The sequence below is a fragment of the Equus caballus genome, chromosome 4 (genome assembly GCF_041296265.1).
Source record: "Equus caballus isolate H_3958 breed thoroughbred chromosome 4, TB-T2T, whole genome shotgun sequence".
Classification (NCBI taxonomy): Eukaryota; Metazoa; Chordata; class Mammalia; order Perissodactyla; family Equidae; genus Equus; species Equus caballus.
In genome coordinates, this window is record NC_091687.1 from 62,817,595 (window position 1) to 62,844,233 (window position 26,639).

Here is a 26,639-nt window from a genome sequence, read left to right on the forward strand (position 1 = left end):
TTAGATTCATCTGTATGCTAGTACACAACAATGGCAGGTGTGCAACCAATACAAAGGGCAGGAGACTTGATACATTAAAGACAAAATCTGTTTTGCTGGGTAGGGGGAGGGAGGAAGGATGGGGGCATCAGGCCTCAGAGTTAGCTGAAGGAACGGTACCTCCTTTTTACATATCCACTGGAAAGAGACAACTGTTAACTAATTACTTTATATAAAAGAAAAATCTCACTGTCTCTTCTAGACAAAACAGTCACATAAGTCAAGCTCAGCACTGCTTCCAAGTAAACCAAATGGCCAAAAAAAACTTGCAAAGAAGCAAGATGAACATGACCTTGGTTCAACTTGCCATTCAGGGTTTTTTAATCTTTCCAAGTAGAAAAGCATACTATTACTTCAAAATTACACTACACTTGAAAAACTGACAAAAATGGTTGTGCCTACATCTTGAAATATTTGGTCAACAATGATGCAGCCCACTCAGCAAGAGGCTTTTCAAGTTCTCATTTAACAAGACCTGAGAGGGTGCCAGATTAAATCCCAAGAGAATTACTCAACCAAACATGTTCAGTCTTACAACCCAGGAACAAGACGGTTTCCAAATTTTTAAAGAGAAAAGAATCTAATTAAGCCCAGTTCAACCAGAAAACTCACACAGAAATGCTAAGTCCCAAGAGTTTTGGCACAGATCAGCAGCATCTCCAAGGAAATTTCTAGACAATGAAAATGAAAATGAAAATGAAAATGAAAATGAAGCACATATTCCCTCGACACTAATGTTTAAAAAGAGAAATTGGTATCTTCTGTAAAATAAAAGTAGGACAGTGCAGAATATATTCTTAAGCAGGAATGCTGTCAAATCACTTTATCCTCTAGTTTGGTTTTAATTTTGGGCATCATTCTTTCACTTAAAAATATGTTTAAAATTCTCTTCCAAAGCGCTCTGGACTCCAGCTCAGCCAAGTCTGTGGTGTGTTTCTACATGTGGTGTGAGAGAATAAAGATGTGAGAGAAATAGGTATAGATGCAACAGCAACCGTAACAACAGTAGTAACAGTAGTAGTAGCAGTAAGAGCACTTTTTACGTGCCAGGTTCTCCAGGACTAAGAGAAAGGCACTGTTACTATCCCCTTTTTATAAGATGAGAAAATTTAAGTAGACTGAGTTCAGTAAACTGTCTGAAGTCACACTGCCAGCATATGGTAGAGTTGAGATTTGAGCCCAGGCAATCTGGTTCCAGGGCATATGTTTTTAAACCACTACATTCACAATTTACTGATTCATGACTTCTAATATACAAAGGCCTGATAATCACCATGGGTCACATTCTTAGAAAAGATGCTAAAAGTTGAAATGATGCATTGTAGGTTAAACCTGAGTTTCCAACAGAAATAAGAATATAATAAAGGGATAGAGAAAGAAGAATGCCCAATTTTTTTAGGGAAATGACCACAAATAACATATTTAACCACTTATAAATGCCCTATTAGAACAGGTTAACATTTAAAGGCATAAATAAGTCGATTAAATACAATCAGTCATGCAAAACATATTTAACGTGTCAAAGTTTTTATTTCCTTCATAATCCACGTAGTATTTTTCACTAATAGGTAGAGCCTGAAGAAAAACTTCCAGGGTGGGAACATTCTACAGCACTTCTTCACCTCGAACTGCAGGTGGCCACTTTGCACCTTGAGGGGAGGGAGGAGGCTGCCTGAGGAAAGCAAAGCCAGGAGGCAGACAGCAAGGAATCTGATTACATCTGTGCCCAAAATTCAGCTGTGCCTGGAGTCAGACCACTGCCCAACTCCTCAGTTACCTGAAATAATAAATCCCCAGTTTTTGCTTTTAAAAAAACAAAAAGCACTTCCTCAAGGAGACGTCCAAAGATCTTTACAACCAGTTGACTGTTTTTCGATTCATATATGTCTATTTTGGTACTTTCTCTCCCTGCACATCTCCCACTGAAAGCACACTCGGTATTAGAAATCAACTAGCCAGCCTTTCTGCAATCTTTGGGGGGAAAAACTTCAGTTTTCTTCAGCTGCCATTTCATCAACCTCATTTGACATAGTAACATCGGTGGAAGAAGGAGACACCTGTCCTTAAAATATAAGAGTCAACTCAAAATATACTCTGAATTTTTGAATCCTTAATCCCTTCATTGCACTATTGTGCACAATGGCAAGAAGTTTCAAGCTTTCCACCTATATTTTTCCACCCCATCCCAAGTCTTGTCTTTGCCTTTTAGTAGTAGAATGAAACTGTTTTTCTTTTATCCGACATTTTTTACAACTAAGTATAGCTATGAAATAAAACTACTAACATCTTGATACATCAGAACTTATTCAAATTAATGTTAACTTTTAAAGTAGTACTCTTAGGAAATCGCACTTGCTCAAATGACGTTGCCACTGTTCAGGACATTTTTTAAGCTGCCAGCATAAACCATTTATCAACAAATGTCTTCATTTTATTATGGCATCATGCTTCCCTTTAGGCCCAAAGCTTTTTTACCCTTTATCCTTCTTTCTTCATTCATCTAAGTTTCACATTCTCCTACCCTCCATTGCTGTTATGATCAATACTCAGAGGACTTCTTAAGAGTCAAGACTCTTAGGGGAATCAGAGGTAGAAGGCAGATGGGATATGGGAAAAGAGGATTCGGTCTTCCAAGCTTGCTGCTTCAGTGTGAACCACCTACAGAACTTTTCCCACTGTGTGTTGGGGGCAGGAGTGGGAACTGCAGACATGAAGCTAAGACAAGTCTCCACTCTTTACCAATCTGGGAGAGGCAGCGACCCAGAATCCATCTTCTTTTCTTCTTCACAACCACTTACATATCTCAAGGAAGAGGGAAAAAGGAAAATCTAATAATTGAGTCTGTGTCCCAGAACCTTCTAATTTCTATTCAGGAATCTGAGAGATCATCTTCATGACTTTCATTTCAGACTACATCATTTCTGTGCGTTGGTGAGCAAAGATTATACACAATGTTTACGTAGTTCCCTAGCAGGAATGAAATGACTCCTGGTTAATTACTTATTTTCTCCTCCTCAAAAACTACTTCAGCACTCTATTAAAGTCAAAAAAATTTTAATAGAAACTTCCTTGTAATATTATTTAGTCTTACCACCTGAGACACACCTAAAAGCTTACCCCATCTAACTTGACCTATTTTATTCTTCACAGCACTAAGTGGACTGCTAGACATATGGTAGGTATTCAGTACATATCTGTTGACCTAAAGTAGAAATCTCTAGAAACCTGGAGCCTGAGGCTTCTACTTTTAAAGAAAACTGCTCCTTTGTCCCCATTCTTCACCTGGATAAAACCTACCTATTCCTGTGCTTTCTGCCTAAATGTCTAGTCTTCAGAGAGAACTCCCTAACTTCCCTCTCACCCAATGTAATGCATATTTTACCAAAAAGTAATGAGACCCTTTACTTTCTCTTCTGACTTACCACAATTTGGCATCACATATTTGTGTTACATGATAAGCTAACACCTCCTACTGGCCCCCAAAAGCAAGAACTGTGACTGTTTTATTCTGGGCTATATTCCCAGTGTCTGACACATAGAAAGTACTCAAGAAACATCTGTTAAATTAGTAAATTAATGAAGGTCCTATCCCCTGTTTGCTAAGAGATTCTAAGCAGCCTTAAGCCATAGTGATCAGAGCAATAAAAAGTAACTTTTCTTCACAAAGGAGCAAGAGATTTTGACACTGTCATTTGAATGGAAAGCATTAGAAAAAGAGTAACAGTTCCTTTTATATATAGCAGCAGTGAAACTAAGACTTATAGGAACTCACAGCTAACACATACAGTACTTACAATGTGCCCAACACTATTTTAAGCTCTTTACATATATAAATTTATTTAATCCTCATAACAACTGTCTGAGAAAGGTATTATTATTATCTCAATTTTACACACGAGGAAACAGAGATATAGAGACACTAAATAACTTGCCCAAGATTGCAGATACTAAGCAGTAAAGGCAGATTTCAAATCCATGCATTTCGCAGACTCCCAATACCTGCCGTATCAGTTTCCTGTGGCTGCCGCAACAAACTGCCAAAAGCAAGGTGGCTTAAAACAACAGAAATGTATTCTCTCACAGCTCTGAAGGCCAGAAGTCTGAAATCAAGGTGTCGGCAGGGCCCGTAGTGTCCAAAGGAGGATCCTTCTTTGCCTCTCCTAGCTTCTGGGGGCTCCTGGTGTTCCTTGGCTTGCCACAGCATAACTAAAGTCTGTCTCTGACTTCACAGGCCTTCCCCTTTGCGTCCCTGTGTCTTCTCCTTTTTTGTCTCCTGTAAGGACACTCATCATTGCCTTTAGGGCCCACCCTAAATCCAGGATGATCTCAAGATATTTAACTTAATTACATCTGCATGGAATCTGTTTCCAAATAAGGTCACATTCACAGGTACTGGGGGTTAGGATTTGGACACAACTTTTTAAATAGCTTTACTGAGATATAATTCACATACCATATAATGTGCCCATTTAAAGTATATAATTTGATAGTATTTAGTGTATGCATAGATACGTGCAACCATCACCACAATTTTAGAACCTTTTCATCACTACAAGAAGAAATCTCATATCCATTAGCCATCACTCCCCTATGCCTGCCTGCCTCCTCCTACCCTTCCCCTGCCCTCACTCCCCTGCCCAGCACTAAGCAACCACTAATCTACTTTCTGTCTCTATAGATTTCTCTATTCTGGATTTTCATGAGTGGAGTTGTATAGAATGTGGTCTTTTGTGACTGGCTTCTTTCATTTAAGTTTTCAAGGTTCATCCACATTGTGGCATGTATCAGTACTTCATTCCTTTTTAGGACTGAATAATATTTCATTGCACGGGTATACCATGTTTTGTTTATTCATTCACGCACAGATGGACACTTGGGTTATTTCTATCTTTTGAATAATGCTGCTATCAATATACAAGTTTGTATGTGGGCATGTTTTCACTTCTCTGGGGTATCCACCTAGAATTGGAATTACTGGGTCATATTCTAACTCTACATTTAATTGTTTGAGAACTGCCAGACTCTTTTCCAAAGTGTCTTCACCATTTTACATTCTCATCAGCAGTGGGTGAGGGTTCAATTTCTCCACACTTGTTATCTGACTTTTTGATTCTAGGCATCCTAGTGGGTGTTGTAATCTCATTGTTGTTTTGATTGCATTTCTCTGATGACTAATGATGTTAGTCTTTTCATCTTTTCACATTTTTATTAGCCATTTCTATTTCTTCTTTGGAGAAATGTCTATTCAGATCCTTTCCCCATTTAATTAAGTTACTTGTCTTTTTATTTTTGAGTTGTATGACTACTTTATATATTCTAGATACAAGTCCCTTATTAGATATATGATTTGTATATATTTTATCCCATTCTGTGAGTTGTCCTTTTACTTTCTTGGTAGTGTTCTTTGGAGCACAAAAGTTTTTAATTTTGATGAAATCCTATTTTTAATTTTGTTGCTCATGCTCTTGGTGTCATATCTAAGAATCCTTTGCCAAATCCAAGGTCATAAAGATTTACCCCTTTGTTTTCTTCTAAGAATTTTGGAGGACATCTTTTTGGGGGCCACTATTCAACCCACTGTATTCCTACTGCCTATACAACCCATTATTATAGATAATTACTATTTAATTCCAACAAACTCCATGGGTGCAGAACAACACATTAAAGGCCGGGGGGGCGGGGGGTTGCTATATGATCAGTTGCTTGACATTACCAATCCAAAATGAATCTAGGCACTTTACTTTCTAGTACTCAGTTTATAAACAGATAACAGTTAGCTACGTTTCAGAATCATCAAGGAAGATGCCACACACAAACTCAAAAATGTCTCACACATTAATTTCATTAATTAGTGAATATGCATCACGTAATTAAAAGAGCTAAAGCCAAAGTCAAAAACAGACCTTTGTTCAGATCCTGGCTCTTTCCATTCACTCACTGTGTAACCTTGGGGATGTTATTTAACTTCTCCAAGCATCAGTTTCCTGATAATACTTTTGTTACAAAGATAAAATTAGATAATATATACAAAATATTTAGTAAAAGACCTGACGCATAGTAGGTACTCACTAAATATTAGCTTCTTTTCTCTCCTTTTAAAAAACTAAATATCTTCTTCACTCAAGGATGAGTCTTATTCTTAAAGTAGGCTTCCTTCACACCTACCTAAAATCAGCAACACTGAAAAATAAGAACTTTATTGGGGAATGGAGGTAAAAGGGTAACTTTAGAGTATGAGGCAACTCAGGCAGAGAGTCAGAAAGCTCTGGAAATCCGGGAAGAAGCGGCAGAAATGAGATTCACAGAGGGATTATGATCACTTTTCCACAGACAAGCTGTAAGTCCACAGGCATAGAGGAAAGAGTAATGGCATTGGTAACAATTTGAAAGGCCCTAAGCTTCTGCTTTGCCAATTCAGGGTAAATCAGTCTCCTTTCAATTCCTACTGCTCTCTTGCTGGGAGAAGTAGGAAGAGGAAGAGAAATGCAAGTATTTTTCATAAACACACACACAAAAATTTCTGGAACGATATTCTCCAAAATGCCAAAGTAATGTGTTATTATTTTGATTAAATTCTGTGTTTAACTGAAGATATTTCCTCTGTTTGGAGACCAAATACCATTGTTACTCTTACAAACAAGTATATTAACCACTGTAAAGTACCAACATGAAATAGATATGTTATCGGCAAAAGTAATACCCATCTCCTCAAAATAACAATTAATTCATCCCAGACAGAATATCAACTTCAACTGTTTACCATCCCTGAAGATGATAAAGGCCATCTTTCCCAGATTCTTTACTAAAACAAAGAAGTGATCAAATCTCTCCCACAAGGCTACTAAGTCCCTAAGCTACTTAAGGTCATCTGTAAGCCTGCTGACCTGGTGGTACAGTGTCAGTATTCATAGATTTTATGAGCATAAGCACCACAACCCTACCCTGCAAAGTTCCAAGATGATACTCACATCCTCACACAACAGTGCTGCCATCTTCATATGGCACACAAACCGCAGGAAGGAAGGAATTGGAGGATGCCCAGTTCTGCAAATGGCCTAAGTTTCCTAAATCTGCTCTTTACACAGGCATTGTATTTCTCAGTATTTATTTCAAGTCTATTATCCAGAAGTTGACTGTTTAATTTTATTCTTTCTCTCACGTTTTTCTACAGTTCTCAAGAACTTTTTTTTTTAGAATTTGCTATTCAAACACATTTTTATTTATTAATTTATTTTTTTTTCCCGAGGAAAATTAGCCCTGAGCTAATATCTGCCAATCCTCCTCTTTTATCTGAGGAAGACTGGCCCTGAGCTAACATCAATGCCCATCTTCCTCCACTTTTTATATGTGGGACACCTACCACAGCATGGCTTGCCACATGGTGCCATGTCTGCACCTGGGATCCAAACTGGCAAACCCCAGGCCACCAAAGCGGAATGTGCGCACTTAACCACTGCGCCACTGGGCCCGCCCCAGGAACCTTTTTTAGTAGTCTCCCAGTTCTAGAATTATACTCAGCCCTCAGCTACTGTTCTACAACTTGTACAAGAAAAATTTCCTTTATATCTCAAAAAAGAAAACTCTAAATTCAGTTACTAATACATGGTCTCCTGTAAATATATATATTTTTTACATATTATATATAATATAAACATATATATAATTTTATATGTATAAAGAAATAAAATTAACAATGAAATAGGTTTACAACTCCATTGAGTATACTTCTAAGAAGCTGTCACTTATTTGAATGTACATTCATTTTTAAACATCAAAATCTAAAAAAATCTTAAGAAAAGGCCTTACCTGTTCACCTGCATCTTGAAACTCTTTACATGCATCAGGGAACACATCATAAATAATGAGCGGATAGCCGTGTTTCATGAGATTTTTTGCCATTGGATTCCCCATGTTGCCTAGTCCAATGAATCCAACTGGAGTCTTGGAAGCCATCGACCTAGAACACACTGATTTCAATACAATACTTTCAATAGGAGGAGATATCTTTTATTGTAAATATTCATTCAGTATTAGTCAACTGTTATTTAGACGTTTTCTGCTAAAAAAACGTTTTAAAGGCTAGTTTTAAACTGACGATCTAATCACATTTAAAGATATCAATGATGTGCAGGCAGGCTAACTTCTAATTATATAGTTCTCCAGAACACAATCATAAAATTTTAAGCAATCTTCTCTTCTGTTTTCTATCTCTATAACATCCCTTTACCATCTTTAACAATAAATAAATAATGTTATCATTTATAAAATAACTACTATGTATTTTATCTATTATGTATTTATGTGAAGTATTCTAGATTCCTCTTATCTATTATCTCCTTTAATAATGTGCATAAAAATCTGGAAGTACTCAATAAAACCTGTATCTAGGACAAAGTCCAAGAATGAAAACGCTTTTTACTCTCCCTCCTCCACATTTATAGAAACCATCCCCTCCAGTGGTATAAAAAACAATCTCAAAAAAATGTGAAACCCAGGAAGTGTATTTCAACCAAAAGCCACCAGTTTATAAATGGGGTCCTAGGAAAGAGGAAAGGGACGCTTCCACCGCTTTAAATGGCAAGAGTAACAGTCTCAGGACCTTAGGGTAACAACTTCTGCACTTTCAAAGAAGAGGCATTTCCATATACAGAAAAGAAATTCTTTAAAAGCTGTATGCAGGTTTTGATTTTCTTCTTTGTCACAAAGGTTTTTGAAATTACACTGGGGCGCACAATTCAAAGCACTGGTTTTTGCAAGAGAGAGCAGAGAGGCATTGCGTTATCATGAAAATAACATCAGACACTATTTTTCCGTTTCTAGATTTAGAAATCCACTCAACAAATATTTACCGTATGAAGTACTATGACAGAGCTGAGAGAGACACAAGCAAGATACGATCTTTGCCCTTGAAAAGTTCACGGTCCAGTGAGAGAAGAAAGAGAAATAACTCCACCTGCTTTCCCCTATCATTTCACAGCTTTAGTCTTCCTTTTTCTTTCAAGGACTCGTTTTAAGACTGTGTACTGCACAAACTAATCACAGTCACCCTTTTAAGCTTCAGGTGCTCTCAACTCATGGATCCCTGCACTTCTTTGAACTTAATCTAAATGCAATGAGATTTACTAAAAGCTAATTATTTGAAGCCCTAAGGCTTAAGAAATAGAGGTCTTGTTAGGTTAGAAGCATGTTTAATTCCTTTTAACTTGATTCCTTTTATTGGGTTAGAAGCATATTAATCCCCTTTAACTTGACTAAGACAGGTAGTTACTGAAAGGTCTGGCAAAAGAAATGACATGATCAGACCTATACTTTAGGAATAGAAATGAGGCAGCAGTGTACGATTGATAAATTGGAAGAAGAGCCTGGAGGCAAGAAGACAACATAAAAGTGGCAGTAATTCTCTAGGTCTGTCTTAGTCTGTCCAAGCTGCTATAACAAATATACCAGAGACTGCGTGGCTTAAACAACAAACATTTATTTCTCACAGTTCTGGAGGCTGAAGTCCAAGATCAAGTTGGCAACAGATCCACTGTGTGGTGAGAGCCCACTTCCTGGCTTGTAGATGGCCATCTTCTTGTTGTACCTTCACATAGTGGAGAGCAGGAGAGAGAGGACAAGCTCTCCCCTCTCTTTTTATAAGGACACTAACCCCATTCGAGAGGCTCTACCCTCATAACCTAATTACTTCCCAAAGCCCCTACCTCCTAATACCATCACATTGGATATTAGGATTTCAACACAGGAATTTGGGGGGACACAAACATTCAGTCTATAATAAGGTCAGAATTAATAAAGCACGGTGGCCATAGAAAAGACAGATTTGAAAAATATTTCAAAGACAGAATTAAAAGGACATAGCAATAGATTGGTTTATGGGCTAAAACAAAGGAAAAGTCAAAGACGACAGTTAGAAAATAGTGATAGCAATAACCTAAGCAAAGAAATCAAGAAGGAGAACTGGCTCAGTTTTAAGTAGGTTAACTGAGCTGTCAATGAGCTGAAAGATGTCTCACAGACTCTTAGAAATATTACAACCAATTATAATCATCTCAGGGATAGGAAGAGAAAAAAGAGATACTTGGTAACTAGCTGCTACAAGGTGAGAATTGAAACTGTGGGAGTTGATAAAAATCACCAAATGAGAGTAAAAGACGTTGAAGAACAAAGCCCAAGGGAATGTCGACATTTAGAAGGCAAAAAGAAGAAACCAATCCTGAACTGACACAAATGTTAAAATGAGGAGAGAAGGACATTAAAAGTTCCCATAACTGTAGTCTATATGTTCCAAAAGTAGAGATACAGAAGATATTAAAAAAGATGCAAATCAAACTTAAGATGAAAACTATAATGCGTAAGATGAAAATTACACCAAATTAAAAAAGCAAAACAGATATTACAGAAGATTAGTGACCTTGAAGACAAAGCAACAGAAACTATCCAAAACAAAACACAGAGAGGAAAAGTAATTTAAAGAATAAAAAGAGCATCAGAGAGCTGTGAGACAGCTTAAACCAGCTAAATACACATGTAACTGGAGTCCTCAAATGAGGAGAGAGAAGTGGGGACAGAAAAAAACGTGTGAAGAACTAATGACCTAAAATTTCCAAATTTGAGGAAAACTATAAATCCCACACATCCAAGAAGTTCAATGAACCCCAACACAAGAAACAAGAAGAAAACTATAACAAGACACATCATAATCAAAATGCTCAAAAGAAGCCAGAGGAAAAAAGACATTATGTACAGAGGAACAAAGATAAAGATTAGGGCAGATTTTTTGTCAGAAACAAAGCAAGTGAGAAGACAGTAGCATATCGTCTTTAAAATACTGCAAACAGTCAAGCTAGGAATCCATACCCAGGGAAAAATATACAATTATAAATATCTGTGTATGTTAAGGGGCATGAGGAAACTTGGGGGTGATGGATATGTTCACTATCTTGATTATGGTGATGGTTTCACAGATACACACAAATGTCAAAACTCAACAACTGTACACTTTAAATATGTGCAGTCTATTGTAAGTCAACTTCATTGCAATAAAGCTGTTTTTAAAAAATCAACATGTTTACGGAACAAACAAGTGGAGAAGACAGTTCTTAAAAGATACTAAGGTGATGTATCAACCAAATGCAACCTGTGAAGTTTAAGTAGATCCTGATTTGGGGAAGTTAAAAAAAGCTTGAAGAAAGACATTCTTAAGAAAGTTATGGAATCTTAAATATTAACTATATATCAGATGACACCACGGAATTGCTAAGTGTCTTAGGTAATGGTGGTCCTTATTCTTAGGAGATTCACACTAAATTATTTAGGGTTGAAGTATCATGATGTCCACATTTTACTTTAAAATGACATAGAGAAGATATAAATATATTTGGAAAGAAATAAAGCAAATATGGCAAAACGTTAACAACTGCCATCTCTAAGCAAAGAGTACATAGATGTTCATTGTATTATTCTTTCAATACTTAATGTTTGAAATTTCTCATAATAAAACAAGGGGAGGAGAAATAGTATATCTATATGGAAAAAATATCACAAACATGACAAAATACAAATAACTAGGAAAAATGTAACACACAACAGGAGTAGGGCTACTTTACAGGCAAATAACTCTAAAATCTGGAAGAAAAATAAGAAAAATCCCATTTTTTAAAAGTAGGCAAAAATTACAAAATGACAGAAAACATATAAATGTCAAAAAAAATTCGAAAATATACTCAACTTCTGTAATAACTAAATAATGTAAAACAAAGCAATGTAGTATCATTTTTCACCTATCTGATGGACAAATTTGTTTCTTTAACAAAACACTACTGGTAAGGAAGGACTGATGAAAACATGTACTCTCATATACTGTAGAATTATACATTACGTGAATCTTTTGGATGGCAATTTGAAAAAAAACAATCCACATTTGAATTGTATTCTAAAATTTAAAATTTGCATACTCTTTGACCCAGTAATTCCATTTCTAGGAATGTATACTAGAGGGGTCAGCACACTCTTTCTTAATGGGTCAGGTATTAAATATTTTCAGCTTTGTGGGCCATGAGGCCTCTGTCACAACTATTCAACTCATCCACTTTAGTTTTAAAGCAGCCATAGACAATATAAAAACAAATGGTTGTGCTGTGTTCCAAAACAATTTTATTTACAGAAACAGATTCCTAGCTATGGGCCATAGTTTGCTGACCCCTACTATACACAAACTCTGAACAACACAAAAATATAGTTTATTATAGCACTGTTTGTAACAGCAGAAAAAATCATAAATAACTAAATACACATTAACAAGTCACTTAATAAATCATAATAACTAAATAGACATTAACAGAGCACTTGATAATTCACAGAAAATCAATACAATGAAATATATGGATGTTCAAAAGAATGTGATCTATCTATCTAGTAGTATAAGGAAAAGTTCTTCAGGATAAGTTATTAAGTGAAAAAAAAAGCAAGATGCAGAGCATTACATATAATAACATACAGTGTATGAGGATAAAAAAGAATATATATGCACTAAATTTTTCTGAGTTTCTGTAAAGACGCAAAAGAAACAGTTATATCTAGAGAGCTGAACTGATGGGTCAGAGTTAAGAGAAAAGACTCTTACTTTTTATTTTACAACCTTTTGAGTTTTTACCATGTGCACATAACTTTTGTAACTACTCTTACAATAAGATGAAATAAATGACTTAGTACACAGTGAGTGTTTAACAATGTTACATGAATGAATAACTAGAGAGAGGTTTCATTAAATGACCATAAGGGGATAAAAGTCAGTTCTGATGCAATTACAGAATAAAGATGCTGATAAAGTGGATCCAGCAAAGGTAATGTGCGTTGCAGCAACCATTAAACATTGCAGGTTGACTCTCCAACATCCTTTCCTCCCAGACCCAGGGTCAGGTTCCAAATTATCTAAACCAATCACTGTAATGCCATCTCTCTGCAAATGACTGGTTCACAGAGTGCAGCCCTAAGTAAAATATCTGGAAATGCTCTGGGTAATCTGAATATGTAACAGGGAACAAACTAGAGATTAACGAAAGGATTGTTATCTAATCAGCAAATTTCTGTGACTCACTATCACTCTCAAACGGCAGCCAGGAGGAAGACAGACCACAGACAATGGATGTTACCCAGAATAAGAGCAGGAGGCTGCGAAACAATAATACTCGGATGCTATCAAAGCCATCACTGAAACTCCTGATTATAAATAAGTTTGCGGCTGGATACAGACAAACCTAGAGAGGGACTTAATGAAATGAGAGAGCATACATAGAAAGCATGTCTATGGATTTCAAGGGGAAAAGTGGGGGAGGTCAAACGACCCGGTGTAATGATGACAACAACAGCATATTGGTTAGGGGGCCAGGCCAGTGGTCCAGCGGTTAAGTGCACACGTTCCGATTCAGCGGCCCAGGTTTCACCAGTTCGGATCCCAGGTGCAGACATGGAACCGCTTGGCAAGCCATGCTGTGGTAGGCGTCCCACATGTCAAGTGGAGGAAGATGGGCACAGATGTGAGCTCAGGGCCAGTCTTCCTCAGCAAAAAGAGGGGGATTGGTAGCAGATGTTAGCTCAGGGCTAATCTTTCTCAAAAAAAAAAAATAAAAATAGCATATTGGTTAGTAGAACAAGAGTCAGAGGGGAGTTATATCAACCACAAGACTAGTTCAGCTTTTGAAATATTGGCAATAAAGCAATTCCTATTGATGAAATCTTAGAAGTGCTGATGTTAGCTGTTGAAGCTGAGGTCAAAAATAATGAGGCCCTGATTCTGGATGGGCCAATATAAAAATCAATGAACATGAAGTCTTTAATGATGGGCTGAGTTGTTCACTTCATCTTTGCTTGTGGCAAAGTTAGAGAAAGGGTAGTGTAATTAGATGATCTGATGTCAAAAGAGAAGAAGTTATTTACTGATGGTGATAATATTTAACAACTTCTCTGAGTATAGAAGTCCAGCTCCATCCCACCTGGGATGCGAATCATCCCTTTGTCCAGTGTATCCACATTGTATGTGCTACCCGCTTGCCTTGGTTATCAGATCAACTGTTGTGGTATTGCACTGCTCATGTTCAAGTAACCCCTATTTTACTTAATAATGGCCTCAAAGCGCAAGAGTAGTGATGGTGGCAATTCGGATATGCAAAGAAAAGCTGGAAAGTGCCTCCTTTAAGTGAAAAGTTCTCAACTTAATATGGAAAGAAAAAAAATCTTATGCTGAGGTTGCACAGATCTATGGTAACTTTTACTACAGTATATTGTTACAATTGTTGTATTTTATTCTTAGTTGTTAATCTCTCACTATGTCTGATTTATAAATTAAGCTTTACCATAGATGTATATGTACACGAGAAAACAGTATACATTGGGTTCAGCACTATTCCAGGTTTCAGTCTTCCACTGGGCATCTTGGAACATATCCACTGAGGATACGGGGGGACTACTGTATCTCCCTATGTAATTTCACAAGTATAAGGTCAACTTTTGGTCCCCAGCTTTTCAGAGCTTCACATACACGCATAGAAGCTAATGTACAGGGGAAAAAATGCCATTACGTATTTTATTTATGCTATGCATTGCTTTGAAAGTAGATTTCATACACACGAAAAGGGCCAATAAAAAAAAAATTTTATTCCCATTTCTGTACATGATGCTGGTTAACTTTCCCATTCCACCTTTGGTTAAGATGATCTGATACAAATTATTTTTCCACGTACATGTTGATGGGTCACAATGACTGCAGGGGGCCTAGATCTGTACATTTTTTTATTTATAGGAAGAAGGCTGAACCTAATTTAATTACCTTTAAGATAAAACACAAAACTTACTTTTATTAAATAGTAATATAAGTATAGTTCAGTATTTCTCACTTCTCTATTTCCTTTATGATGCTTTAACTATTTTAAAAGTAAGATGTACTACTAACCAGCAAGTTTTAGGTCTCATTTTTTTTAAACAGTAAATTGTATGGATCTTTATAATATTACCATCTATACGATATAAACATCTTAAACACACTATGGAGTCATATATCCCATCAGAATCACAACACTAAATAATGTTACTATTTGAACATGGTTTTCTTAAAGTCCCTAGACTCCATACTTGCACGTAGTTCTTTTTTTTTAAGATTTCAATATCAAAAAAGTTAACACTTTTGTAGTAAACTAAAATTAACAGAAACATATAAAACAACTCCACAAAGTGAAAATAATTGCTGAAGCGTTTTTCTTGTTTTTTTTTTCTGGTGAAGATTAGCCCTGGGCTAACATATGTTGCTAATCTTCCTCTTTTTGCTTGAGTAAGATCATCCCTGAGCTAACATCTGAACCAATCTTCCTCTATTTTGTGTATGTGGGAGACCGCCAGAGCATGGCTCGATAAGCGGTGTGTAGGTCCACACTGGGGATGGGAATCCGGGAACCCCATGCCCCAAAGTGGAGCCCGTGAACTTAACCACTACGCCACAGGGCCAGCCCTCGAAGTGTTTAAACAATCATCATAAAAAGAACTATTTAAAATTTATCATAAAACTATATTTGTACACCTTTGGGTCAGAGAACCCGAAGAACCAGATTATATGCCAAAGTAATCTGAGCAGCATTGTGAGGTAGGCCCTTCCAGTTTACAGAAACAATTATTATAGTCTTAGGCCTCAGGTTCTTCTACTATGAATTCTAAGAACTTTCATAACCCTAATGGTACATCAAGGGTTTATTAAAATATCATTAGAACACCTTGTAAAACCACTAAACAGCACACGTCTTCCTTGTCTAATCAAAACTGAAAGAACTATGCATTCATGTGAAAACCAGTGCTGCATTTACTACTGTGAAAAAGTGACTAATCGATTTTTTTTTAAGTATCTCCAAGGTGGGAGGCATTTTTTGTAGCTCAATACATGTAGCTCAAAGAGTGGATACACTCAACTTTGGCAAATTCTGTGAGTTTGTATCTTGTTGCTGTGACTCTGTATCAGACATCTGTTTTCTTGCATCACATGGAGTCTGCCCTTCTCAAGCCAGAGAGGAAATTCTCTCTTCTGCTTAGGTTTTATTGAGGGAGACGAAAGGGCGCTATTAAGAACTCAATTCCCAGCCTACTATTTTTTTAAGCAAAGATCAGAAAAATTAATACCAAAGCTTTTTTAAAAATCCTTGCTAGCAAAGTATGACCCTGCTAAACAGTGCACTGTTACAACTCTCAAACTTTTACAGGAGGACGATGGCAGTGTCCCCACAAATCAATCAATTTTTCGATTAAAGAAGAATCCTGGTGTGGTAGAAAGTGCAGGAATGAGGAAGAATCAAGGACTACTTTCTAGAGCCTGCTGGGATATCCTAATTCACTTATCCAAGGGGCCTGTGGTTCTTCACTCAAAAGATGAAAAGATTAGATGTTTGTGGATCTAAAAACTGCCTCTTCCTAAATCGATAGTTAGCTTTCATAACTTTCAGTGACACAGGTTGAGGAAGGATAGGTTGGGCCACAATTTTGAGGACGTTGAAAGTGTTCTGGTTAATAAATTGACAGAAGTGCCATCTTCAGGCAGCACAGTTACAAAGAAGGGGTGGGGGGCAAGCCCGCGTTGCCGGTCAAGGGTGACTTAAAAGTTAGTTGGAATGACTTATCACCTGTTTTGTATTGACACCACTCGTATAAAACCATTTTACACAATTAAGATGGTTAGACAAAAATCAGGCCCTGCTGCCCGAAGGCACGCCCACTCAGGATGCACCCTGGGGACGTTGAAAGGCTAGCCAGCGCTGAAAGGCCAGAGGTCGCCGGGGTGGATGCGGGTCGCCCCTGGGGCTGGGCCCTCCAACTGTCCTCGGAGCCCTACCTCCAAGGAAGCAAACCAGGGACCCAAATACTCCTCCCTTTACCCCAAGCCCTTCCTACCCCTTCCTAAGTCTCGAAAAGGACGCTGAACGTCATCCATCTGGATCCCCAGCAGCGGTAGTGAGGGAAGCACTAGCGGCGCGAGCGGCAGTGGCAGAAGACGCCAGGCCTTGACATCAGCCAAAATGTTGGGTTTTAAGCACCGACCCAACCGCAGCGCCTCCCGTGAAAAGATCTCTTCGGATGTCAGGCGCGAGAAGCGGGCGGCCGGAGGAGGGACAGGGCAAGAAGGCGCGAGGTCCTTACCCGCTGCAAGGCTGGTGGCTGCCGGCCGCTGCCGGCGGCTCCAGTACCGGAGGCCGGAGGCGGCTCCACGGAACCGTAAGGAGGATGCCATGCTGCCCCGGCCCCTCCTCCCGCGGTGACCTCCGCCGCTCCCGACTCGCCCACTGACTCCGACTGTGCGCCACGGGGCGGGCGAACACGGCCGCGGCGTGGGGCCGCGCGCGCACGCGCTCTGCCGCTCGGGGCGGGCACCCACCTGCGAGGGGAGGAGCGCGGCGCCGAGAGGCGCGGCCCTGAGGGACAAGGTCCGTCAATCCCCTTACGGACAGGGGAGTGGACCCATCAGGATTCCCAGATCCTCCTCTCTTCGCGAATCACCAATAGGAGGCCTTTTCGGACCTCTACGTCAGGCGCATGGCCCCGCCCCCAAGCTCCGCCGTTGTGCACAGTCTGCGGGCGGGAGCCTTGTTTACCAAAACGTAGAGCGTGTTTGAGAGGCAGTGGCTGTCACTCATTACCTCCTCCTCCGAGCACCTGACCCCCACCCCAGAACCGCCTCCTCGGAGGACTGTAACTGCGTGCCCTGCCTGCTTGGAGGACTGTAACTGCGTGCACTGTCGGCTTGCAGGCAAGGACAAAACTTTGGCTCGCAGCAGGTGCTGCAATCTTTAGACGAGTAGAAATTCCCAATCTTTCCAAGTATAGGGACCCATTTTTAATTTCAATAATACGTGGGTCTCTTAATGTTAGCATTTCTATTTTTAGTGTTTGTTCATTGAGAAATCACAGAAATCTACCATGCATGCAATAACTGTTTTAAATTCTTTTGATTTTATTTAACCCAACCGTTTCTCCATAAACTTGAAACATCGTAGGAAAACAAGTTGATAACGTTGTTCTCTTTGAGTGGTAGAATTACTAGGAACTTGCTCTCTGTATTCCAACACATATTTCTCTAATGTTTGAAAATTCTGCATCCATTTCTTAAGCAAAAAGTAAAGGTAAATGAAAATCCAGAAAGTAGTGTATATGTATATTTGTGTGTCAGAGAGAGGGAGACTTACTCATTTTTCTGTCTGGGCTTGGTGTACATATTTGAATCTCTGAACCCTTTGTTAATAATTGTAGGCCTTCCCACCACCACTGACCCCATCAAAGGGTTTTGAGTCATGGGCACACCCAACCAAGACTTGCAGCCTTTGCAAAAAGGTAGTACAGGAGAAAAGAGAGTGAGGAGTGGCTAAGGCAATAGGAACCCCAAGGTGTCCACCTCCTCCCCAAAATTCACTTTGTTTACTCACTTGCCTGGTTGCACTCACCCAACCTTTTAATCTAAGTAGCAGAATCAACAGATTTGACTTTGACCTTCTTTTTTCTTCTGCCAGGTCGCTCATGGAGTTGGAAGTGCCTAAAGGAAAAGCACAGGAATTGGATAATTTCCAAACAGGCTCTCTCCTGGTTCTGCGCATGCTAGCAATGTTTCCAGGAACCAAACTGAGTGCAAGGTTCCCGTTTGTAACTGGTAGAAAAACAATTCCCTTCTTTGGCTTTCTCTCAAACTCAACTCTCAATTCCACACAACCAAAAAGAAGAAAGGGAGGAAGAAAGGGAAGAAAAATTCATTTCTGCCATTGGAACAGTCTTCTAGAACTCCACCCAAATCCCTTTATTGGTTTCTGGAACATTTCCTACCTGCTCCTCTCTTCCTGGTTTATTTAGGTTTTAGCTGGAATAGACCTCCTGCAACCAATAAATGTAGCCCTACAGGTTTCTATAATTAAGCACTGACATGCATGTGCCTTTCAACTATGTCAACCTACTTGGCAGAGCCATTTACAACACAAGACAACATCTCAATTGATCTTCTCAGCTCCTAAAGTTTATATCCCAGTCCTCTTGAGACTTTATATCCAATCAGATTGTTTTTGTCATTTTTATTGTGAGCTGCTGTTTTTGTTTCTCTCGGTTGTTTATAGGCCTCCTTTCTTGAAAAATGAGCATTTCTTTACAAGCCTGCCTCCTATGAACAGCGTTGTCCTAGGACTGGAAGGGGAGAACAATAGAGGAAGGGGCTCAGAAAGAAGAGCAGGCAGAGCTAAAGCCGGTGTGAGATCTTTTTAATTTGCTTTTCTTTTCTTTTTTTTTTTTTTTAACTGATGTGAGGGCTTTGAAAATGAAGTGAGTGGCATTGAAAGTTTGATTCTTTTTTCTCACCCAGGGCCAGGGGATAAGTCACAATTATCCATATCCCTCCATTCTGTGGTTTACTATCCCCTCCCACAAGCTCTATGCTGTTTCATAAATTAAGGCCCTGAGATTTTTGTAGGAGTTTATCAGAAGCATTATTTTTTAAGTAATTATGATTATTTGATGGTGCTTGCGGATGTTATTGTACAGAAGTCCCCTCTTATCCACAGGGATATGTTCCAAGACTCCCAGTGGATGCCTCAAACCACAGATAGTACCAAACCCTATCTACGCTGGTTTTTCCTATACATGCATACGTATGATAAAGTTTAATTTATAAATTAGGCACAGTAAGAGATTAACAATAACTAATAATAGAACAGTTATAACAATGTATTGTAATAAAACTTACTGTAGATCTTAGCACCCTCAGCATACAGATTTCTTTGTTTTTTTATTAAGTTGAGAACTTTCACCTTTTCCCTTAAAGGGAGCTTCTCTTTGGCATACCCAAATTGCCAGCATCACTACTCTTGGGCTTTGGCACATTAATAAGTAAAATAAGGGTTACTTGAATACAACTACTGTGATACCACAACAGTCGATACAGCATATACAGCGAGGATATGCTGGACAAAGGGATGATTCGCATCCTCGGCAACACGGAGTGGGACAGTGCAAGATTTCATCATGCTGCACAGAATGGCACATAATTTAAAACTTAGGAGTTATTTATTTCTGGAATTTCCATTTAATATCTTTGGACCTCAGTTGACCACAGGTAACTGAAAGCATGGATAAGGGGGGACTGCTGTATTTCTATAGGCAGTTACTGCCTGTAGTTGGCTTTCTTTATTCGATTGCCTTCCTGATATCTTTGTCTGAAAGGCACTGCAACTGCTTCCAAGTCTCTGCCACATAGTTTTGTTTGAAATTGTGTTTCGATGCATTATAGGCTCTCTACTTCTCCTTCTAGGAAGATGGAGTGGATATATTTCTCTCTATTCCTCCTACTAAGTACAACTAGTAACTCTGGACATTACGTATAAAATAAACGTAAGAATATTCCAAAAGGTGGAGAAAAGAAGGCATACCAGCTAGGGACCTCAGGACCTAAGGAGGAACACAGAGGTGAGGTTTTGGGTTTTCATTTAGCCTTATATATCTCGTACTGAGTTCTGGAGAAGCCAAAAACCAGAAACCCAAAATTGCCGAGAGTCACAAACAAAAATGCCCCAGTAGAAGGCTGCTCTCTCTAGGCAAAGGACCAAAAAAGGAGCAGCCTCGCAAAACAGATAACCTTTAAAAAATAACCACGCTACTGTGGACAAACACCACACATTAAAAACTATGGCACTACCCCTACCCATGCCAGCAAAGGCCAAGTGAGGAGCCTAGGCTTCCACACTCTCAAGGCTATGATGAGACACCCCAACATCCACCCCTACCTAGCATTGATAAAGATGGTGCCCCCTCCATTCCCTTGCCAGAGCAGGATCAGGAAAAGCAGCTAGAACAGAAGGTTTAAATAAGATCCAGAGTGTCATAATGCCCAAAACATCCATGTTTCAATTGAAAATCATTAATCCTACCAAGAACCAGGGATATCTCAAACTGAACGGGGAAAAAAAAAGATATTAATACCAAGGTGACAGAGAAGTTAAAATTATCTGACAAAGATTTTAAAGCACCTGTCAGAAAAAATGTTTCAGTGAACAATTAGAACACACTTAAAACAATTGCAAAAAAAAATAGTCTCAGCAAAGAAATAGGAAATAGAAAGAAGAAATAAGTGGAAATTTTAGAACTGAAAAAATGTGATAACTGAAACTTTTAAAGAACCTCAGTGAATGTGCTCAACAGCAGAATAGAGGAAAGAATCAGTGAACAGGGAGATAGAACAACAAGAATTAAACTATTTAAACAACAGAGAGAAAATAGACTGGGAAAAAAAAAAGGAACACAGCTCCAGGGACCCATGTGATTATAATAAAAGATGTAACATTCATGTTATCCAAATCTGGGGAAGAGAGGAAAAAGATTTTCCCAACAAGGCCCACACTGTCTAATCACTTTTATATCTGTCCCCAAGATACCTCTCTTATTAACTCACCTCCATGATAAAATGATAGTGTCCCTTGCCAGATCCCTCGGAACTCCCCAGGTTTGTTCTCTCTCTCTTTCTTTCTTTTCTGCAAGTTCTAATATCCCTTCTCCCTGTTGTTTAGGACTCAATTCTAAATGACCTTCCCCAAGAAGCCTCTTGGGGGGGGTGGGGTTTGCAGAAAATAAACCATCAAGAAAATGATCTAGTTTGATTAAGAAACTGTATCTAAAGGCACTTTCAAAAACTGTAGCAGTTTGCATCAGGTTTGGCTGAATGAAACAGAAAAGCCAAATGATAGTAATCTATTTTTTCTCTCACATAAAAGAAGTCTGAATGTAGGCAGAGCAGGGTTGGTGTGGCATCTCTGAGTTATCAAAAATCTAGGCTTCTCTTTTTGTTTTACTATCTAGCACTGGCTTCTAGCCTCATGATTACTTCATGATCCAAGTTGGTCCAGCCATCTTGTCTGAGTCCCAGGAAACAGAAAAGCAGGGGGAAAAGTAAAGAAAAGGGATGTGCCAGTAGACTGTCCTATTAGTCCTACCTTATTAGTCTTCCTATTAGTCCTGCCCCACAATTTCACTTCCCCACGGGCCATAACTTAATCATTTCGCCATACTTAGCTGCAAAGACAAATTAGAAATATAGTATTTTAGCTGGGGAAAAAAAGAAGAAGAAGAATGGATTTGGATAGGCAATGACCAGTCTTCCCACAGGTAATTTCAAAAATGTTTTGGAACACAAAACACTGATAAAATAATTGACTTGTGTCTCAAGTTGAGAGCATATCTAAGTACATACTGTTACATTTATTTAAATGGTTGAGAGTTGGAGACATTAGTATGTACTCATGCTTAATATAGGCACAGATGGTAACACATAGAAATATTATCAATATGGATATATACACAGGTTTTATACAGACGTATATCTCCTTGCTCTGTCATCTGAGAGGGCTTAGAAGTGATGATACTTCAGTATCAATGAGCATATCTAGTATTTCGTGTTTTCCACTTACACGTATACCTTTGACTATGGTGGTCAATAATCATCTAACCTTATAAATATTGATTACACAAGATTATTGAATAAATTTAATTACCATGCAATAAATGTTTGTTGATTCTGCCAATAATTATTATTATACAACCTAACTTATATCCATAGTTATTTTACTTACTATATGGTCCTTAACATGTAAATTCAAGATAAACATTTAATCAGATTAATTAATTGTATTCCTTTGCTCTGTTTTATAAAACATATAAGCATGTTAATGCTCATAAATACTATGGAGCAATGTATTACATACTTTCTTTTTTTTTGAGGAAGTTTAGCCCTGAGCTAACTACTGCCAATCCTCCTCTTTTTGCTGAGGAAGACTGGCCCTGAGTTAACATGCATGCCCATCCTCCTCTACTTTATATGTGGTTCGCCTACCACAGCATGGCTTGACAAGCAGTGCCATGTCCGCACCCGGGATCCGAACCGGCGAACCCTGGGCCACCAAAGCGAAACGTGAGCACTTAACTGCTGTACCACTGGGCCAGACCCCATACTTTTTAACATGACATGATAGTAACTACACTGAGTCTTACCTCTTTTGATGGTGTCTATGGTGGAAAGCTGTTATAAATGCAGAAAATCCTTATTATATGTCATCTTGATAATTTTGTTCCTCAGTCATGGACCTTAATTTCCATCACCTCTGAGAAAGGAAAAATTCAGAATAATGCTTACGTTTTTGCTTGTTATTTGACATAATAGAATTAACAATATTAGAAAAGGATGTTTACAAATGATGGCTATTTTAATTCTAATAAAGACAGCATATCAATTCCATCTTCATGTCATAAGTGATTAAGAAAATTTAATTTGCTTAAAGAAATAAAAAGAAATTGTTGGTTCCCATTACTGAAAAGTCCACAGTAGGCCTAGCGTTAACAGAGACTTGTTCTCTTTGTGTTTTTGCTCAGCGGTGCCTATTGCAGAGTCAACTTCATCTTCAAGCATCATGCGCTATTGCAGTTGCTCCCCTGGAAGTTACCAATGGCTGCTTATATTGTCATATCGCACCATCCCTGGGCTGGATAAAACCTTATTCCTTCTGGAAAAGAGAGGAAACTTTCTTCCTCACAGAAACTCCGGTTTTTATCAGATTCTAGCTTATCTCTGAGCCAACTGCTGTGGCCAAAGCCATGAAATTGAGGCCCACTTCTAGAGCTAAGCTGAGGTCATTCCCACTCAAACCAAAGGGCTTGAGGAGTAGGGGATGAGGAAGGTGAGTACAGTTTTTTCACCCAAAGGAGGAGGAAAGGATACAAAATGACAAAAGCGAAAACAATGACTGTCAACCTCAGACAGTGACCGAGTAAATTAATACATAAACACAACTTTACACAGGGCTTTAGACTGGAGCTCCAAGTAAAATCTAGTCCCCAAAATATACTACAGTACTTTAAAAATTTGGCATCAAGGGCCAGCCCTATGGCATAGTGGTTAAGTTCAGCATGCTCTGCTTTGGCAGTCCGTGTTCACAGTTTTGGTCCCCTTACCACTCGTTGGCAGCTATGCTGTGGTGATGACCCACATACGAAATAGAGGGAGATTGGCACAGATGTTAGCTCAGGGCAAATCTTCTTCAAGCAAAAAGAGGAATGTTGGCAGCAGACGTTAGCTCAGGGTGAATCTTCCTCACCAAAAAAAAAAATTGGCATCAGAATGCCTTTCAACAAGTTGTGCGTTCTCCAATATTTACATCTTTATGTTTATATAACCCATTGGTCCTTTTGTGTTTGAAGATGCAGTGGATCAACTTTGTTCTATATCTCATATATCAATTATAACAAAAATAATAGAGATTTTTGGTTTTGCTTTGTTTATTTGGCTTTGTTTAAAGATGTAATTACCAGAGTCCCATGACATAGTTATGGTAGCCTTCAACTGCTTTCATATTTCCTAGTCAGATTATTTCTATGTCTGGCCCAATTCATCTGTAAAGATAAAGCAGTGGTTTGCAATCCCAAATGCATGTTAGAATTTTTTCAAAATACCAAAGCCCAGTCTTCATCTACGAGTAATGTCTGGAGTGAGTCATAGAGCATTTGAATTTATTTTTAATTTCCTCAAGTGATTCTGCTGCACAAGGAGCATTGAGAGCCACTGCCATAGAAGGCAAAACTATCTAAGACATAGGAGATGCTCAGGGACTAATCATGCTGGCAATGACGGTGGGTATAGAGAGAAAGACACAGGTGTGAGAGATCTGGGAGGCAAAACTGATATTACCGCTTACTTCCAGGAGTTGAAGGAGCATTGAAAGAGAAGAAATAATCTGGGTAGACTCCCACGTTTTTGGTTTGAGTGATCGGATAGATGAAAGCGCCATTTCCCGAAATAGGGAACTGGCGTTATGTTGAGTTTGAAGTGGACGTGACCGGGGAAGTTGGCCATATGAAGAGTCTAAGTTAGAGATATGTATTTGGAAGTTGTGGGCTAATAGATGATAATAAAAGTCATGGGCGTATATGGGATCACTCCGAACATTTCCAGAGTGATAAAGAAATATGTGGTTGATGATAAAACTCCAGAGATCACACTAAGGAGTGGGTGGAAGAATTAGAGCTTATGAAAGCTGAGAGGGAGGGACCAGAGAGGGAGGGAAACAACGACAGAGTCATGTCAGAGAAGTCAAAGCGGGAGTAAAGCTCAAAGAGGGAATATTTCACAGTGCCAGTTATTATCAAGTGAGTGGTAAGATAAGCACAGAAAATGCCTGTGGGCTTTTGCAACTCAGAGTTATTGCTGACTTAGTAAGGGAGAGCAGCTGCAGTGAAATGGTGGGACCAGACCACGATAGATTGAGGAGAGAATGACAAATAGCAAAACGGAGAAATGGAGACAGTGAAGATTGAGTGCATTTTCAAGAAACTTGACCTGTTAAGGAAAGGAGAAATTGGCAGGAAGTAAATTCAAAGGAGATTTTTGTTTTCATTTTAAAGAGGAAAGAGACTGGAGCATATTTAAATGCTAAGGGGAAAAAGTCAGTAGAGAGACTGAGTTGAAGGAGAGGGCTAATGGAAGAGAGCTTTAGGGGTTATTACTGAACAATTTCCAGGATCTTCCTCTTTAATTTGTTTAGCTTAAAAAAATGCTTCCCCATTTAGTTTCTACATGTAAAACCTATAACCAGAAAGAAGGCACAAAGAAAGCCTCAGTTAATAAAGCTGTGGATTTTCTTCCCAGCAACAAGACAAACTTGGAACAATCTCACAAATACAAACATAATAAGGTGTAATAATTTTTTAAAATATGAATCAAGGCAGGAACACACATACATCTGAGGTGACTACTTGGCAGCAGGAATTTTAGAGAAAGAGAAAGTTGCTGCCCCCTCTTATTATTGCATCACACTCCATCTGTATATGGGTAACAGGACACTTACAATTCTAATCAGAGGGGGAAACTAGTTGCCGGGTCTTGTCATCTTATGGTTCCCCTTTTCTATTACCAGATGACATTGGAATGACCAGTGAGCTCAGTTAAAGCTCTGGTTTAATTAATGATGTTCTGCACCACGTGTTTGGCCTTTAGGGAAATGCGTCTTGACGTGCAGCAGCGTTCTGGGTGCTGTTAAACATGCTTTTCGATTGGATCTCTGTATAACTTTTCATCAATATATGCTGAGAAGGCATTCATCCATTGCTTCAATTTTTTTGAAAAGCACTTTGAAAAGTTTTAAAAAGATGTCCTTTGACCCAAAGATACAACCCTAGAAATGAATTAAAAAGAAATATTCACAGATATAGAGAGATATGTTGATAGAAGTGCTATTTATAAAAGGGGGGGACAGTTAAAATGTACAAAAGGAAGGACTGTGTTAAATACATTCTGTTACATGTATACTGCAGATCACTATCCCCCAATATCAGTTCTTCCCTTCTTCCAGAATAATAGGATTTCTGCTGAAAATATGGCTAGCCAGCATAAAAACTGAATTTCCCAGCTTCATTTGCAGTTAGGTGTGGCAATACAACTAAGTTCTGGCCACTGGAACGTGAGCATATAGAAACCAGCCTTAGGAGGCACTTGATATATACTTTGTCCCTTCTTCCTTTAGCCCGCTAATTGGAACTTAGATGTGATAGCTAGCATGCTA

General features: G+C 38.7%; 1 protein-coding gene and 1 long non-coding RNA gene across 5 annotated transcripts in view; one reads left to right on the plus strand and one right to left on the minus strand.

Moving 5' to 3' along the window:
- HIBADH (3-hydroxyisobutyrate dehydrogenase) overlaps positions 1-17,679 on the minus strand; it is a 111,173-nt gene extending 93,494 nt beyond the window's left edge. The window contains exons 1-2 of one of the 4 annotated variants that reach the window (XM_001499874.6): positions 17,209-17,679; positions 7,846-8,006 (exon numbers count right to left, since the gene is read on the minus strand). In XM_001499874.6, the coding sequence (XP_001499924.1) occupies positions 7,846-8,006; positions 17,209-17,299 (252 nt within the window). In that variant the 5' untranslated portion in view covers positions 17,300-17,679. The remainder of the gene's footprint in view (positions 1-7,845; positions 8,007-17,208) is intronic. The other 3 variants (XM_014739146.2, XM_070264722.1, XM_070264721.1) reach the window with 3 other exon arrangements.
- On the plus strand, positions 17,616-19,806 carry LOC138923782 (uncharacterized). The gene is made up of 2 exons (XR_011437904.1): positions 17,616-17,815; positions 18,573-19,806. It is a non-coding gene; the product is annotated as an uncharacterized lncRNA (long non-coding RNA).
- Positions 19,807-26,639: the final 6,833 nt, after the last annotated feature.